The sequence below is a fragment of the Diospyros lotus genome, unplaced genomic scaffold (genome assembly GCF_014633365.1).
Source record: "Diospyros lotus cultivar Yz01 unplaced genomic scaffold, ASM1463336v1 superscaf1, whole genome shotgun sequence".
Taxonomy (NCBI): Eukaryota; Viridiplantae; Streptophyta; class Magnoliopsida; order Ericales; family Ebenaceae; genus Diospyros; species Diospyros lotus.
In genome coordinates this window covers 6448651-6465077 of record NW_026267104.1, presented here as the reverse complement: position 1 = coordinate 6465077, position 16427 = coordinate 6448651, and the positions used below count along the sequence as shown (strand labels likewise).

At 35.9% G+C, this 16427-nt stretch overlaps 3 protein-coding genes across 3 annotated transcripts in view; 2 read left to right on the top strand and 1 right to left on the bottom strand.

Annotated features, from left to right (window-relative positions):
* The window catches only part of LOC127793007 (probable LRR receptor-like serine/threonine-protein kinase At3g47570), a 62819-nt gene extending 61125 nt beyond the window's left edge, over positions 1-1694 (top strand). The window contains exons 2-3 of the mRNA XM_052323737.1: positions 5-413; positions 568-1694. Of these exons, the coding sequence (XP_052179697.1) occupies positions 143-413; positions 568-914 (618 nt within the window). The 5' untranslated portion in view covers positions 5-142 and the 3' untranslated portion in view covers positions 915-1694. The remainder of the gene's footprint in view (positions 1-4; positions 414-567) is intronic.
* Positions 1695-4580: 2886 nt separating this feature from the next.
* On the top strand, positions 4581-6080 carry LOC127793006 (probable LRR receptor-like serine/threonine-protein kinase At3g47570). The gene is made up of 2 exons (XM_052323735.1): positions 4581-5392; positions 5504-6080. The coding sequence occupies exons 1-2, from the start codon at positions 5122-5124 to the stop codon at positions 5848-5850; spliced, it is 618 nt and encodes a 205-aa protein (XP_052179695.1). The 5' UTR covers positions 4581-5121; the 3' UTR covers positions 5851-6080.
* Positions 6081-13937: 7857 nt separating this feature from the next.
* On the bottom strand, positions 13938-16151 carry LOC127793000 (probable LRR receptor-like serine/threonine-protein kinase At4g37250). Its single transcript, XM_052323729.1, has 2 exons — positions 14563-16151; positions 13938-14397 (listed from the first exon to the last, which is right to left on the bottom strand). Exons 1-2 carry the CDS (start codon positions 16034-16036, stop codon positions 14003-14005), a joined length of 1869 nt encoding a protein of 622 aa, XP_052179689.1. The 5' UTR covers positions 16037-16151; the 3' UTR covers positions 13938-14002.
* Between the last annotated feature and the right edge of the window lie 276 nt (positions 16152-16427).

Genomic DNA, 16427 nt, shown 5'->3' with positions numbered 1-16427 from the left:
AAAGGTCTTCAATCTGCAGCGTATTGCATTCAAGAATTTTGATGCAGAATGTGAAATTCTGTGCAAAATTTACCATCAAAATCTTACTAAGGTCATTGGCTTTTGCTCTAACACTGATTTCAAAGCCTTGGTACTGGAGTACATGCTGAATGACAGCCTTGAGAAGTGGCTCTATTCTCTTGACTCTTTCCTGGATATAGGGAAAAGGTTAGGGATAATGATAGACGCAGCACGTGCACTGGATCATCTCAACCATAAACCATTGCTTCACACTGATTTGAAACCAAGCAACGTTCTGCTAGACAAAGACATGGTTGCACACTTGAGTGATTTTGGCATTACAAGTTATTCCAAGGATGAGGAGAGTGTGGCTCAAACCAGCAACCTAGGCACAAGTGGGTACTCGGCTCCAGGTTATGCTTCTATCTTTTACTACACTTTAATAATACTTATGCTGGCTGCTTTTCTATCTTTTACTACACTTTAATAATACTTATGCTGGCTGCTTTTCTATCTATTTTCTCATGAACATTCTTTTCAAGAAGTTAATCCTAGTTCTTCATGCAGAATATAGACTGAAAGGATCAGTGTCGGCAAGATCAGATGTTTATAGTTTTGGGATTACATTGATGGAAACATTTACAAGGAAAAGGCCCACTGATCAAATGTTCGGTCCGGAATTGAGCTTGAGAGATTGGGTAAAAGAGGCCTTGGATAGCAGTTCTGTTCATCAAGTTGTGGATGCAGGGTTGATAGGGGAAGAAGAATTTGAGGCAAAGGTGAAGTGTGCGTCATCCATCCTGGAACTGGCATTGAAATGCTCTGAAGAATCGGCTGAGGAAAGGATGGATATCAAAGATGTTGTGGAGAAGCTCAAGACAATAAGAGACGATCAAATCCCTAAAAAATATTGAGTGACGATTGGGAAATGTTGTGTATTCAAGTGTGTAGTGTGAGTGTGTGTCTCATATTAGTTGTGTAAAGAGATGAAAGTGGATATTTATATTTCTCTCTCTCACTTAGATTTGGGTCTTAAGGACATTAGATTTAATGAGTAGGCTGACCCCTTGGCTCATGTCGCTGCTGCAGCCGGCGTCTGATTGGGCGGGTTGGGTCAATTTATATATATATTTTTATATAAGGAAAATAAAATTATTTTCATTTATTTTTGTGCTTCTTCCCAGCAATAGTCTGATTTCCAGGCGTGCGGGATTCCGTCCATTATTTCTTCGACTATTCGATTGCTTCAAATATCGGATATTTATGGAGATGTTTAATGCCGACGTCAATTGGAGCGTCTCCAAAACCCCATATAAGGCCGGTTTCCCTCAGTGTCTGGGCATCGAAGCCCATTTTGTCTGTTGCTTTCTCTTGTTCGATGTTTTGGTCGTGGACAGCCAGTCCCTCAGAGTTCTGCTAGAGCCCACCGTCGTGGCTGCCATCGCCGGGCTGGTCATTGTGTCCTGCGAAGCAAATGCCGTAGCCTGTGATAACTGGTACGGGGCGTGTCTGCTTTCAGGACATCACTTCTGACGTGCTTCGACAGCTGTCTCCGTTTTCAGATCTGCTGTTTCGACGACTTGCTGGCTTGAATTCTCAGCCTCTTGTATCTCTTCAGTTCGACTCTCGTTCCGGTTATTTTGTGTTGAATCTTCTTGCTGTTACAAGATACAGATATATTTCTATATTGTTGTTGCCTGCTAGTTGGGTTTGTGAAACTTCCAATTGTTGTGGTTGCTGTTGCTATAGTCGGATTTTATTGCTGTGCTAACAGGAAAATCAGAGAGTCCACTTTTCATGTCAGCTTAATTGATCTTTGTTGTTCGCTAATAAGTGGCATTGGTTGACACTCTGATGATTCTGGATGAAATACAGGGACTTAATTTCGTACAATATACGGGCAGTCGAAGAAAGCCACAACACAACAGATACACCTTGCAAGGCTAATATTACCGTATACCTAAAAAGTAATCCAGTGCTCAAAACTTATCCATTAAATCATTTGCAAAATAAGAACCTCTAATTATACCTTTTCGATTGGCATGAAATGATAATTCTATCATTTTATTCTATAAAAAAACTCTAATTATAACAATGAAAAATAACCATAAAGGAAAGTTATACATAAATATTTTTTATACGTATGATTTATAGTTACCGTATATAAGTTTTTTTTCCCCTTATTTTTGGTTGTATACAAGTTATTTTTGCTGCAAATATAACCACTTTTTTAAGATATTTGATCATATGAAGCTCATTGTCTTCCTTCTGTTGTATATGATACATTTGATAAGTATTAAGTAATGTTTTATAGTAAATGAATCAGTTTATCTTTTCATATCTAAAAAAATTATAATTTTTACCATTTGAATGGCTACTCTTTCCAAAACAGGAATAAGATTATATAGAGAAGTTTTCTATCATTTTAAGTCCAAATCTAATGTGAATTTAGGCTCAAATTTAAATGTTTCTAACAATTATATAACAAGAAAAGAATTTACAATTTTAAATGTTAAATATAAATAACAAGACGAAATGACCAATCCAAATGATTGAGAAAGTGGGACCTTTGATTGCTGCATAATGCATTGGTTTGAACATTGTTATTATTGAAGCCCCAAACGATGTCGTTGGGGTAAGCAGGTGGAGGGCCGCGTGCTGCAACCTTGAGCTGCCATCTAGCAGCCAATTGGAGGGCAGCACGTGGCAACCACCAGCTGTCCGCTAATGGCGCCCGGTTGCATTATCTACCCCTCTCCTCTTCTCTCTTGTCCGTATGCTTTTGTTCTGTTAGAATATCGTGCTTGCACGATCTGATCCGAGCCATCCATCCATGCTTTATGAGACATGATCCCAGCCCTCAATCGTCACTATTTATCTTCTCCTCGGGATATGGTCTGAGCAGACGTTTAAGGCGAAAGAGGCAAAAATCAATCAAAGAAGAGAATAGGGTTCGAGAAGAGAGAGATACCCTTCGTCTCCGACCTAGGGTTATCTGGTTTGCTTCGGTTCCTTTCTTTCTTTCTCTGTAAATGTTTGTATAGCTTTATAGTTATATGGTTCGATAGGGTTTTTTGCCTCTTAATCTTTTTGAGTGATTATTGGGCAAGTTTTGTGTTTCTCGAACCACTATAAGTACAGAGAGATTGAGGGGTTTTTCTGTAGGTGTATTTTTGATTCAATCATAAGTGCAGTGAGCTCTCCATATTGGAGCTCAACGTGGACGTAGCCCTATTTGGGTGAACCACGGTAAAAATCTTGTGTCTCTTTTCGCTTTTTCGTTTCAGTTCTGTTTACCTCTGTTTCGCATGAATGACTGTTAAAGCTTTCCATTCCTTCTGTTTGATTGTGTGTATGTGATTGGGATATTCTGATTTAAACCCTAAGGTTTGAGTATCAGTGCTCAACAAACATGAATTTGAATTTCTATTCTATTAATCTTGGGATTATCGTTTTTGTGCGGTCTTCTATGCTTATACCCTCGATTACGTAGAAAGAATTAAATTACAGGTTGGATCTTTGATCCTTTCGTAAGAGAAAAATCAAACTCATGATCTACTAGACTAACCGATATATCGCTCAACTTTTTGCTGACCTATCTCCTGGAGTCTCTATCCCACCAATCTTACAATCAATACGACCAAGGCCCATTAGAGAGATGGTATAGGACAGAGAGGAAGCAGAATGTTCTAGCGGCCGGCTGGCTTTAGACAAACTTGACAACTAACTATATTTACAATTTCGTTTCCCTCTTTAAACTTACTGCTTCCCTACTCATTAGATCAAATCTGTTTTGTTGGCTTTACACATTTCCATTTGTGCATCTTTCAAAGAGATTGATCCAAAAGATTTCCAATATCATTCATGGAGAAAACATGTTTTCTTCTTCTACATGTCACCACGTTTTAAGCGCATTACTGTCCATGTCTTGAAGTTGAAGCTTCCTTGGCAAGAACAGCACCCAGCATTATTGACACTGATCAATCAGCTCTTCTTGCTTTGAAATCCCTTATAACTTTTGATCCTGCCGATGCCTTGCTCTGAAACTGGACTAGCGACCCCCCAGTTTGTGACTGGCTTGGAGTCACTTGCAGTGTTCGCCACCAACTATAACAAAACAATCTCTCTGTTACGATTTTTTTTCTATGTAGCAAATTTCTTAATATTTTGTTTCGAAACTATTAAATTATAGACAATTTAAAGGAGTTAAAATTTTTTTCACTAAATATAGTTTTTAGCTACGAAAATTTCAACTACGCTATAAATTTCATAGTTAAAAGTTATATATTTTGCTGCATAATTATTAAATTGTAGACAATTTAAATGAGTCAATTTTTTTGCCACCAAATATAATTTTTCAATACCAAAGTTTTATCTACGATCCTAAATTGCGTAGCTAAAAAATAAGATTTTGCTATAAAATTATTAAATTGTAGTTAATTGATAAATTTATTTTTTTAAATTAAAAATAATAAAAATTAAAAAATATAAAAAAATGAGCAAGAAACATTTGATGGCAAAAAAATTTCACTGTGCAAGCCCTGAATATTAGCCTCCAAACACTTAAGTTTTTACTGTAGTGCAAATCCTCCCTCTCATGCAAACCCACTCCAAAAGGAAGAATCTTTCGAGTTAAATCCTTAGAGCAACTCAGTTTTGTTTGTCAATTCTCGTCAAATCCACTCCAAAGCTTCAATCCCAGCGAATAACCAACCCTTCATCCCCGCCAAATCCAAATCCAAAGCCTTCAATCCCAATGAAGAACCAACCTTTTATCCCTGCCAAATCCAAAACCTCATTGCAGAGAATCTGTTTCTTCCCCAAGACAAACCCACGACGCGACAATTTGACAGTTCAAACACCTTTGGTACATCAATTTGATCAACGAAGAACCAACTCTTTATTCCCGCCAAATCCAAAACCTCATTGTAGGGATGCCAATCTGTTTTTTTCCCTAAATTGATTTTACTCTTATTGCTTAGATTTATTGATTATGTTTTAACTGTACAAGTACACCATATGTTTGATAAAATGACTAATAAGTGATTTGACCACTCTTGTACATTCTGTGAGTATAAGAGTTTTGTTAATTTGATACAATGTGTGTATGTACTGGAGTACATGCTGAATGGCAGCCTTGAGAAGTGGCTCTATTCTCTTGACTCTTTCCTGGATATAGGGAAAACGTTAGGGATAATGATAGATGCAGCACTTGCACTTGATCATCTCCACCATAAACCATTGCTTCACTGTGATTTGAAACCAAGCAACGTTCTGCTAGACAAAGATATGGTTGCACACTTGAGTGATTTTGGCATTACAAGTTATTCCAAGGATGAGGAGAGTGTGGCTCAAACCAGCAACCTAGGCACGAGTGGGTACTCAGCTCCAGGTTATGCTTCTATCTTTTACTACATTTTAATAATACTTATGCTGGCTGCTTTTCTATCAATTTTCTCATGAACGTTCTTTTCAAGAAGTTAAATCCTAGTTCTTCATGCAGAATATAGATCGAAAGGATCAGTGTCGGCAAGATCAGATGTTTATAGTTTTGGGATTACATTGATGGAAACATTTACAAGGAAAAGGCCCACTGATCAAATGTTCGGTCCGGATTTGAGCTTGAGAGATTGGGTAAAAGAGGCCTTGGATAGCAGTACTGTTCATCAAGTTGTGGATGCAAGGTTGATAGAGGAAGAGGAATTTGAGGCAAAGGTGAAGTGCGCGTCATCCATCCTGGAACTGGCATTGAAATGCTCTGAAGAATCGGCTGAAGAAAGGATGGATATCAAAGATGTGGTGGTAAAGCTCAAGACAATAAGAGACGATCAAATCCCAAACATTGAATGACGATTGGGAAATGTTGTGTATTCAAGTGTGTGTGTAAGTGTGAGTGTGTGTCCCATATTAGTTGCGTAAAGAGATGAAAGTGGGTATTTATATTTTTCTCCCTTATTTGGATTTGGGTCCAAAAGACACTCAGATTTTGTGAGTGGGCGAATCCCTTGGCTCATGTCGCAGCTATAGCCGCCGTCTGATCGGGGGGTGGATGGGTTGGGTCAATTTATATATATATAATAGTGATGAACTTGTGTGATACACGGGATAATTTAATTTAAAAATAAAAAAATAAATTTGTTATTTTAAATAATTTTAACTGAATTGATAATTATAATTTTTTTAATTCTTAATTATTTATTAAAATTTAAGTTTAATTAATTATTTGCTATTCAACATGTTAATGGAGAACACTTTTAATTCAATATGCTAAAGAATAATTAACACATTAAGTAGGTCACTTGACAAAATATTTATAATTTTATTTATTTATTATATTATATTTATTTATAAATAAATATTATAAAATTTATAATATATTCACTCAAAACTAAGAACCTCTAATTATACCTAAAATGTAATCCAGTGCTCAAAACTTATCCATTAAATCATTTGCAAAATAAGAACCTCTAATTATACCTTTTCGGTTGGCTTGAAATGATAATTTTATCATTTTATTCTATAAAAAAAACTCTAATTTTAAAAATGAAAAATAACCGTAAAGGAAAGTTATACATAAATATTTTTTATACGTATGATTTATAGTTAAAGTATATAAGTTTTTTTTTCCTTTTATTTTTGGTTGTATATAAGTTATTTTTGCTACAAATATAACCACTTTTTTAAAATATTTGATCATATGAAGCTCATTGTCTTCCTTTTATTATATATTATATATGATATATATATATATTTTTTAGATGGCATTCCATCTCAAACGTCTTCGTTGCTCGGCCCCAAAATCACACCCCTCACTTTGCAATTGGGTGTGCTTGAGTTACATGAATTATACAATTGGGTCGGTGACGGGAAAGAGGCAAGAACTCGGTTGGTGACGAGGGAGGCCAGAGGTGGGCCGACGACGATGGAGGCGAGAGATTGATTAACATGAGGAAGAGGAAGCATAGTCGCGATGGAAGAGGAAGCACAATCCCAATGGAGGTTAGTTGATTCATTGGCATGAGAAAGGGGAAGCATAGTTGCGATAGAGGTCGGTTGATCGATGCTAGGGAGGCCAAAGGTTGGCCAATTGGTGACACGAGATAATTGTGTAGGAAGTGAGAGGTGGATCGATTTGTCGGCATGAGGAAAAAGAAGCATAATCGCAAGGAAGGCGAGATCTGGGTTGGTCGGTGACGAGGAAAGGGGGTCCAAGAAGACAAGAGGTTGGTTGGGTCGAGGAAGGCAAGGTGCCAGTCCGGTAGGGTAGGCAAAAGGTCTGTTGGTGGCCGAGAAAGGCGAGGGGTTAGTCAATAGCAGTGAGGTTGTTTGGCGAAGAGGAAAGTGAAAGGTTAGTAGGTGGCGACAAGGAAGGCAAGAAGTCAACGGTGGCGACAGTAGCGAGGAAAACGGAAAAAGAAGTTGACAAATTTAACCATTGTACGCTTCTCAACCACGCATGAAAGTCACGCGCTATGCTGATTGGATAAGAGGCGTGTGATTATTACAAATTAAAAAATTGAGGTGTGTAGTTGTTTTAAAATATTAAGTTCAAAGGTGTAAGAAGTCATTTAAAGTTGAGGGGTTAAATGACTGCAAGGCAAAGTTGGAGAGATATTTATGCCTTTTGCCTAACCATTTTCTAGCTTGAGTTGAACGGCAGAAATGAAGTAGGGTTTATTTTGAACTGCAATTGTGTTGACAAGGACAGGATAGTACTCGAATGAAAATGAATAGATGTTAGTTAGTAATTTAAATTTCCACTCTTCTTGGGTGCAAAAGGTAAAATTTCTCACCTTAAGGGCCTCTCACACATTGCCCCACGCATATGAGAGGGGTTAATCATGGTATACGACAGCGCACCAGGTAGAAAGTACAATGCATGATGCATACAAGAAGTCACTCTCACAGGAGGGTGAAATTCCAACACTGCGGCTGTAACGACCCGTTAGTGGGTCTAGGTGTTATGGGTATTTTAATTTGCACATTAGAGTTGTTGCCTTTATTAATTAATTGTTAAAAATATTATATGAGTTGGTAATGAGGGTAAATTAATGAAAATAATATTTGGTGTGAAAAAGTCTCAAAGTTGTGGGCTAAATGGGTTTGGGCCTTATTTGAATTAGACCATTGATAAATAATTAAATCTTAAGTGTAAATGAATTGGGTTGAACCCAAATCTCAAGAAAAGTCCATTGGGCCTTAGTTGGATTGGGCTATATATATATTTTGACTTGGGCTTGGGCTATGGGCATAGAGAATGGTATCTTAATTAAAAAGAAAAAAAGATTAAGAAAATGGTAAAATGACCAAAATGGGTAAGAGATATGTGAATTGTGTGTGTTAGTATGAAGGGCAAATTAGAGAAAATTAAAAGGGAGATGGATTGAAAGGAGTTGGGAGACAAGTCTCCCACATTTTTTCCCTCCTTTTCTTTCTTCTTACTTTCTTGTTCCCTTCTTCTTCTCCCTCTCCCGATTGTCTCTTCTTCCTCCATTGTTCTTCTTCATTGAAGCTTTAAGTGGAGACTATGGAATTTTCAATTTCAAGGGGTGTCTTCATCTCTTTGGATTTGTAACCATCTAAGGCAAGTTCCCTTCCTTCTTGTTTCATACGCAAGATCTTCTTCTTCTTCTTCTTCTCCTTATGATTGTGTAAGTTTTTCTTCTCTTGTTTATCTTTTAATGCAAGTTCTTCAACCTTGTTTCCATCTTAGAAGGCTTGTTTCCTTCATTTTTAAGTTGTTGCTCTTAAATTCTTATTCTCGGATTCACTGACCATGTTATGTTCTTTGGTCTATAACTCCTTGTGTTTATATCCAAATTGAGATCCGTTTGTTGGGTTGTAAACTAGACATCTTAAGCTTCATTTTAGACACAAGAATCGAATTTTTTGACTAAGATTTGATCATGTTATAGCCTTGTAAATCCCTGCTAAGATCTGGAAATTTTACTGCTTTCGAGTAAACTAACCTTGTTGTACTCTTTAGGGTATAACTCTCTGTGGTTATATCCGATTCAAGATCCGTTTGTTTCTATATAAACTAGACTTGATAATCTTCATTTGGTAAATTTTTTAGAATTTTTGGCTGCCTTTTGGGCCTACAGTATCCTTGTAAATTCTTGCCCAGAATCTAGAAATGTTTTGCTCTGTTTTTGACTAATCTGTTCTTGCTTCGGTTTTTGGGGTATAATGCTCTGTGGTTATATCCAAATTGTGATCCATTTATTTTTTATATAAAATAGACTTCATGGGCTTCGATTCGGTATAAGATTTGAAATTTTTTGTTATGATTTGTACCCATAACAACCTTGTTGAATTCTATGTAGAATTCTGTAAATTACTGTTACAAATTCTGCCTTGTTTCGGTTTTTGTGGAATATCTCCTTGTGGTTATTTCCGATTTCAAATCCAGTTGATGTTCCAGAAACTAGACTCATTAGGCTTTGATTTGGTATATCGTTTGTGGTATTTGACCAAATATTGAGCCCAGATTGAATTTTTGAAAATATGCTTGAAATCTGAAAATTTCTGAAATATGTTGTTATTCAACTCTTCCTATGTAGTCTATCCTTCCTACGTTTAAAATTATGATTTTTGTATAGTTCTTCCATTATTTTTTTGAATTATTCTTGATAACCCTCATTGTTGGATAAAAAGGTTTTATTTTCCTTATTTCGATAAATCTTGCAATATTAATTCGTTTTCTTGTTGAACATTGCAAAAATCTAAATAGGGTTTTGTGTCACCCTACATTTCTTAAGGAATGACATTTATTCATTAGGGTCTAGTGTCATGCAAGATTTAGTGTTTCTTGCATGTATAAATTTTGATTCCTTGCGATTATTATTGGGGTAAAAATATACCGTAAATATTGGTTTGGGCATTTCTATAAGTATGAGTCAATAAATGTATTAAAATTTACCATGTGATCATAAGATAGTGCACACTTTAATTTATGTAATTGTGCATGTTAAGCATGATTTGAGATTTTTCTTAATCATTAAGGATTGACATGAAATGGGGATATGCATATGTGATGCATGATCATACTGATTTGCGCACCTATTATTTTGCGCGACGGCTAAGTCCCTGGATGAGAAAGGATATCCTATGAGGGCTTGACGGGGGTGAGGTGGCCATCAACCCAGAAGGCGTGGCTCAAATTGTTATCATTTGTTGATGTATTTTCATGATGCATATATATTCATGAATGGATATATATATATATATATAGGCCGTGAGAGCCTTGAGAATTATGCGGAAAAATTCCCTACTATTGGTGCATATGCATGAGCATGGGAACGAGTGCATAATATATGTAATAATCACGGCATGGGAAATTAATGTAAACGGAGAACTTATGAGTCGCGTTATACTAATATCTCCTCATAGAGTTGTTTATTCTATCTTGATTATCCCTGCCTTTGATTCTATATCTCCATGCTTTATAAATACACTTGCTGAGCCTTGTGGCTCACCTTGTTTACTCTCATGTCATTCCAGGTACAAGTAGAGCAGTGGTTGAGGGCGAGCCCAGTGGGGCTAAAACCCAAGGTTATAAGTGTACAGAGACCTTCCAAATTAGATGGTCTATGTTAGCATTTGTGATGAGGGCAAGTGTGAGGAAATTTTATGTTGTAAAATTTGTTAGTGCCCTTGTATTTCATTTTGTTTAGACTATGGTCTAAGATGTTGTAAACCTTTATGTTAGCTTCCGCTGAGTTTATCTAAGGATAGTATTATGGTGTTGTATGTTATTGTTCAATATCACACTTGTGATGACCTCCTTTCGGATATCCTTTGCTAGCGGGACTATCCGGTAGTGGGCCACTACAGCGGCTGCCATGACTCGAACCTGCATCATTGGATGTAATCTACTACTTGAAAATTAACCGTGCTACGCCGGTGGAGGCAAATTTCTACTCTCCTATGCTCTAATAGGGACATGTTCATGTGTAAAAGCTACACACATCTGAACTCAATTTTCCTATCAGTATTACTCTAAGAAAATTCTTGCATTTGAAGCTTACCTTTTTACCCCCCCTCCCCCGGAAAGTCGATTTTCCTTTCTGAACTTTTCCCTGCTGGTCTTCCTTAGCTTTCTTTAAGGGTGCGTTTGATTGTAAGGGTGAAATTTGGATGGAAAGAAAATGAATTTCAGGGAATTAAATTCATGAGAAAATGAATTTCTGGAAATTGGAAGTTTAAACCGTTTGATTGGTATAATTTTCTAACTGAAAAATTATATTATTTTCCATCTTTTGGTGTTTGATTGGTAATATTTTTCATAGAATTTGGTCATTTTCCTGATATTTCATGTTTAATAGGTATTATTTTCTATGAAAAATGACCAATTTTTCATGAAATTCAATAGTGAAATTGTATTGAAAAACATTGAAAAATTAAAATAATAACCTATTTTAAATTAACTAAATCATTTTCACAGATAAATCAAACCACAAAATTAAAAAAATTTTGTTTTCCAAACTTATATATACAAAATTATATATATACACACATACAAATATACACATTTTCGCATACAGAGACATATATATACACATATATATATATATATATATACACACAGACCTGCCGCAGCCTCCCGCTTACCCACCTGTTGCTGCTCGTCGCCGTTGACTTGCTCGCTGCCTCTCTCTCTCTCGCTCGCTCGCCTGCCCTTCCTCTCATTCGCACACAAATACATATATATATATATACATACACATACATATATATATATATACGCCCTCTCTCTCGCTGTCTCCTCGCTCATCCACCCGTCGTCACTCACCATCGCTGACCTACTTGCTAGCTCGCCCTCTCTCTCGCTTGCTTACCTTCCATCTCGTTTGCTCTCTATCCCTCTTTTGCTGCAGCTTCAATAGTGAAGTTGAAGGGGATGAAGACGGGAGCACAGTGAGTTGCTGCTCCATTTGCCTGAAAAATCAGAGCTCCTCCCCCTATGGAATTTGTTTTCCATGATTTAAAAGAAAAAGCTATCACGTGACAAGAAATAAAAAAATGAGTTCCGTGAAAAACTTTTGCTATCAAAGACAACACAAATGAAAAGTTGGGTGGAAAAGATGTCTTTTCCCAATAAAAATAGGCTATCAAACGCGACCTAATTTCTTTCACATGAAGCTAAGAACTTCACTCTACCTCAAAGCTACACAAATTCAGCTTATTTTTTGGGTGGCCAAAATCATGATTCAGAAGAAATTCAAAAATTAAGGTTACGTTTTTTTTTTTTTTCTTATTTTTAGTCTATTTTGAGTTTTTAATTTTTTAAAATAATAAAAATATGTTTATTTTATTATTTTTAAAAATGTATTTTTGAAAATAAGAAATTTTTTTATAAAGAAAATCTAAAATAACAAAATATTATTTTGATTGTTTTCATGTAAAATAATTTCTAAGTCCAAAATATGAAAAATATAATTCATTTTTCATGTTTTGGCTGTAAAAAAGAAAAAAAAAACTATAATATATTTATATTATAATTAAAAATATAAAATAACATATAATATATTATTAAGTAAATTACACATTATATAAAATAATATTTAATATAAATTATATGTTAATAATTGATTTATTAAATTCATTATTTTAGCATAACATTAAAATTTTATTAAAAATAGTTAATTTTATCATTTAATAATCAAATTTATTGAATAAAATATTATAAAATAATTTTTTTAAAATTTTAAAATAAACTCTTTTTTTATTTTTTATTTTAATTTTTTTTAAAATAATAAAAACACATTTGAAAACAGATTATCAAAATAAAATATTAAAAATAAATTAAAAATTAAAAATTAAAAATAGAAAGAGAACGCAAGGACTTAATATAATTAGGGTGAATAATTCATTTCCTGAAAAATAATATTTGTAGGATATTTTAAATTTAGGTATAGAATATTTCATTTTCATCTCATCCAAAAGGTAGTGTTTAAGAATCTCTGAAGCTGCCCGGCCCCACTTCCCATGAAAAAGTTGATGTTTTCTTATTTTTGAGAAAGTGATAGATTAAGTGATCTTTTACGTAAGACTTATTGGGATACAAGATCATCATCATGCCTCCCGTAATATCTTATAGATTTTTAATATATTAACATTATCTGACAACAAATTTTTTTTTATATAACAATATGTTATAAATATACTATGAAAATAAAATAAATTATGAGATCAAATATTTAAAATATAAATAAAAAATTATAACAAAATAATCCACACATCACTAAAATAATAGATGATGATATCCAAAATACTTTTGGTCCCAAGTTCAAATAATACGATAGGTAAGGATTTTTCAACTTAATATTACTTATTTATAATTTATTTGGTTACGTTGTTGTGAATTATTTATAATCTGTAATTTGAATTTTATTAACCAAATTCTATAATTATATATTTGATTTATTTAAATGTTCTTTGTACGTATAAAAGAAAAAAAAAAAACCTATTCATCCTCTCGTGGAGGTCCACATTGTGGCGCGTTTGATTAAATAGTGTCGGATTAAGATGCCAAAATTATCAATTTATTTTTATTTTTTACATTGAGAATGATATTTTCTTTTTCTTTTTTTTTTTATAAAATATTACTTCACTACAAATTTTACATTCAAACAAATAGAGCGATGAGAACAAACATGAAGGTGAAGATGCAAATATCTATAGTGATGATAAAACGTTGAGATAGAGAAGATCTAATTTGATGCACATTCTATGCCTTCCAGGTATTATAACCTATACCTTCTAGATTAGACGTAATTAAGAAGAAGCAGCCCGCCATGCAAATATCTATAGTGATGATAAAATGTTGAGACAGAGAAGATTTATTTAATTTGATGCACATTTTATATATGTCTTCCAGACACTATAACTTATATCCTCTAGAGGTAATTAAGAAGAAGTGCCCCCCCCCCCCCCCCCCCCCCCAACTTATTTACTCAACTGCAGAAGGACTGGACACTCTTTTGAGTTTTGGAAATCATCATCGATGTGTTTGAGGTAATTGTTCATCTCGTATGGTCTTGAGCTTCTCCACCACATATTTGATATCCATCCTGTCTGCAGCCAATTCTTCAGAGCATTCCACAACTATCCTGTCTGCAGCCAATTCTTCAGAGCATTCCACAATTTCCACTGCCAGTTTTAGGATGGATGTCACGCACTCAACCACCTTTGCCTTAAATTCCTCTTCCCTTATCAACCCTGCCTCCACAACTTGATGAACAGTACTGCTATACAAAGCCTCCTTTACCCAATCTCTCAAGCTCAATTCCTCACCGAACATTTTATCAGTGGGCTTTTTTCCCGTGAATGTTTCCATCAACATAATCCCAAAACTATAAACATCTGACTTTGTCGATGTTTTCGTCCAATATTCTGCACAAAGAAGCACTTAAAAGAGTCAGTATCTAACATCATCTTCTTATGAAAAGGGGTTATGAGATGGTAATAAATGAAGATAATTGATATGAATGTCTTTGATAAGGACCATCACATGTATTAAAATAGAAAAAAATAAAGAATCAGAAACAGAAGCATAACCTGGATCAGAATACACAGTTGGGTGCAGTTTTTTAGGCCTAGCATCCTGCTCCACGTCTGAAGGAGGCTGCTGCTTCTCCGACTTTGTAATGCCAAAATCACTGAGATGAGCGACCATATCCTCGTCTAGCAGGACATTGCTCGGCTTCAAATCGCCGTGAAGCAATCCTCTTTCATGAAGATATTCCAATCCAGAAGCCACACCGATCATTATCTGCAACCTCCGCTTGATATCCAGCTGGGAACACTTCCCCGAGTGCAAGCACCCCTCAAGGCTGCCTTCTGGCATGAACTTCATCACCAAAGCTTTGAACTCACTGTAAGTTCCGCGGCCCATCACCATAGCCAGAGAAGTTAACGAGCATCTGTCGATGACCGGAGTGAGATTCGGAGGGCTACCCAGCCCCCGCAGCCTCTTCGACTCTGCTTCGAAATTTTTCAATTCAATTTCCTCCAGCTTGAACACCTTCACTGCCACCACAATTTCCTTTTGGGCTGCTTCTTCCTCATCTTGTGGGCGACTCAGACTCCCTTTGTACACCGAACCAAACTTCCCTTCTGGTTTGAGTTTGTTGCTTTCATGGAATCCATTGGTTGCTTTGTGAAGTTTTTTGTATGAATTCACTGCAGCTAGGAAACGCTTAAGCACCACGAAGGCGAAGCCCAGGGCGAGCAAACCGATCGAAATCCCCATGAAACCACACACAAAAAGAGAGGTCCTTCTGGCATTGTAAAGAGGAGGGCAATGGCAATCCAAATCGTCGTTCGACTCGAAAGCATCCTTCGGGAACTTCGTGAAATTTCCTCCGCAAGGAACTTTCCCCTTCAATTTATTATTCGACACGTTGAAATACGTCAGGCTCAGGTTCGATAGCGACTTTCCGGGAAACTCTCCGGACAGATTGTTAGAACGTAGATCTAGGAGCTCCAAATTCTCCAGATGGTTGATATTCTCAGGAATCGAGCCGTTGAATTGATTGTTCGCCAGGGACAGATGAGTCAGGTCCTTGAGTTGTTCGACCTCTTCAGGAATCCAGCCGGAGAGGTTATTTTTCGACAAATCCAAGAATTTCAGTGAGGAAAGATTACAGATAGCGACGGGAAAATCCCCTTCTAGAGAGTTGTTGCTCAAGTTGAGGTGAACTAGGGCTGAGAGCCTCCCGAGCTCCGGGGGGATGGTGCCATGTAGGCCCATTCCAGAAAGGTTCAAGCCTTGAACTCTTTTGTTGGGATTGGAGGTGCATGAAACTCCCATCCAGGAACAGACCCCGGGAGATGGATCGGCCGTCCAGTTTTTGAAGAGATCGTTATCACGCTTCATCATTTTGCCTCTCGAATTTAAAAGAGTTGTTTGATCGTCGAAGATACGGCGGCGGTCTTCTGAAGGAGTCGCCGGAATGAGCAGTGGCAGCAGTAATATGGCAAGAAGAATACGTAAATGGAAAAGATTAGTTTGCTCCATGAGCATGAGCATGGGAAGTTGGGAGATTTTGTGTAGATTGTGGAGTTGCAGAGGCTTAAGCTGCGGACCATGGCGACGACATATATAACATATTCCTATATATATTAATTAAGCCACCCAGCAAAAATATAACATTTCCGACGACCGCATTATGCGTACATACAGGTTTACACACAGTTTTATACATACATGTAAAATGATAATATAAATAATTAATAATTAAATACATAAAATATACAGACTTATGTACATAATCTTATTTTAATTATTAAATACGTGTTATATGTATATAAAAGTTTCTATATAGTTTTATTTTAAAATTTATATCTACACTTATTTGTCGCCTCCTCTTTACTCTTTCTTCTCTTTCTGCGATGAATGGAGCTTGGGATTCATTTGCATT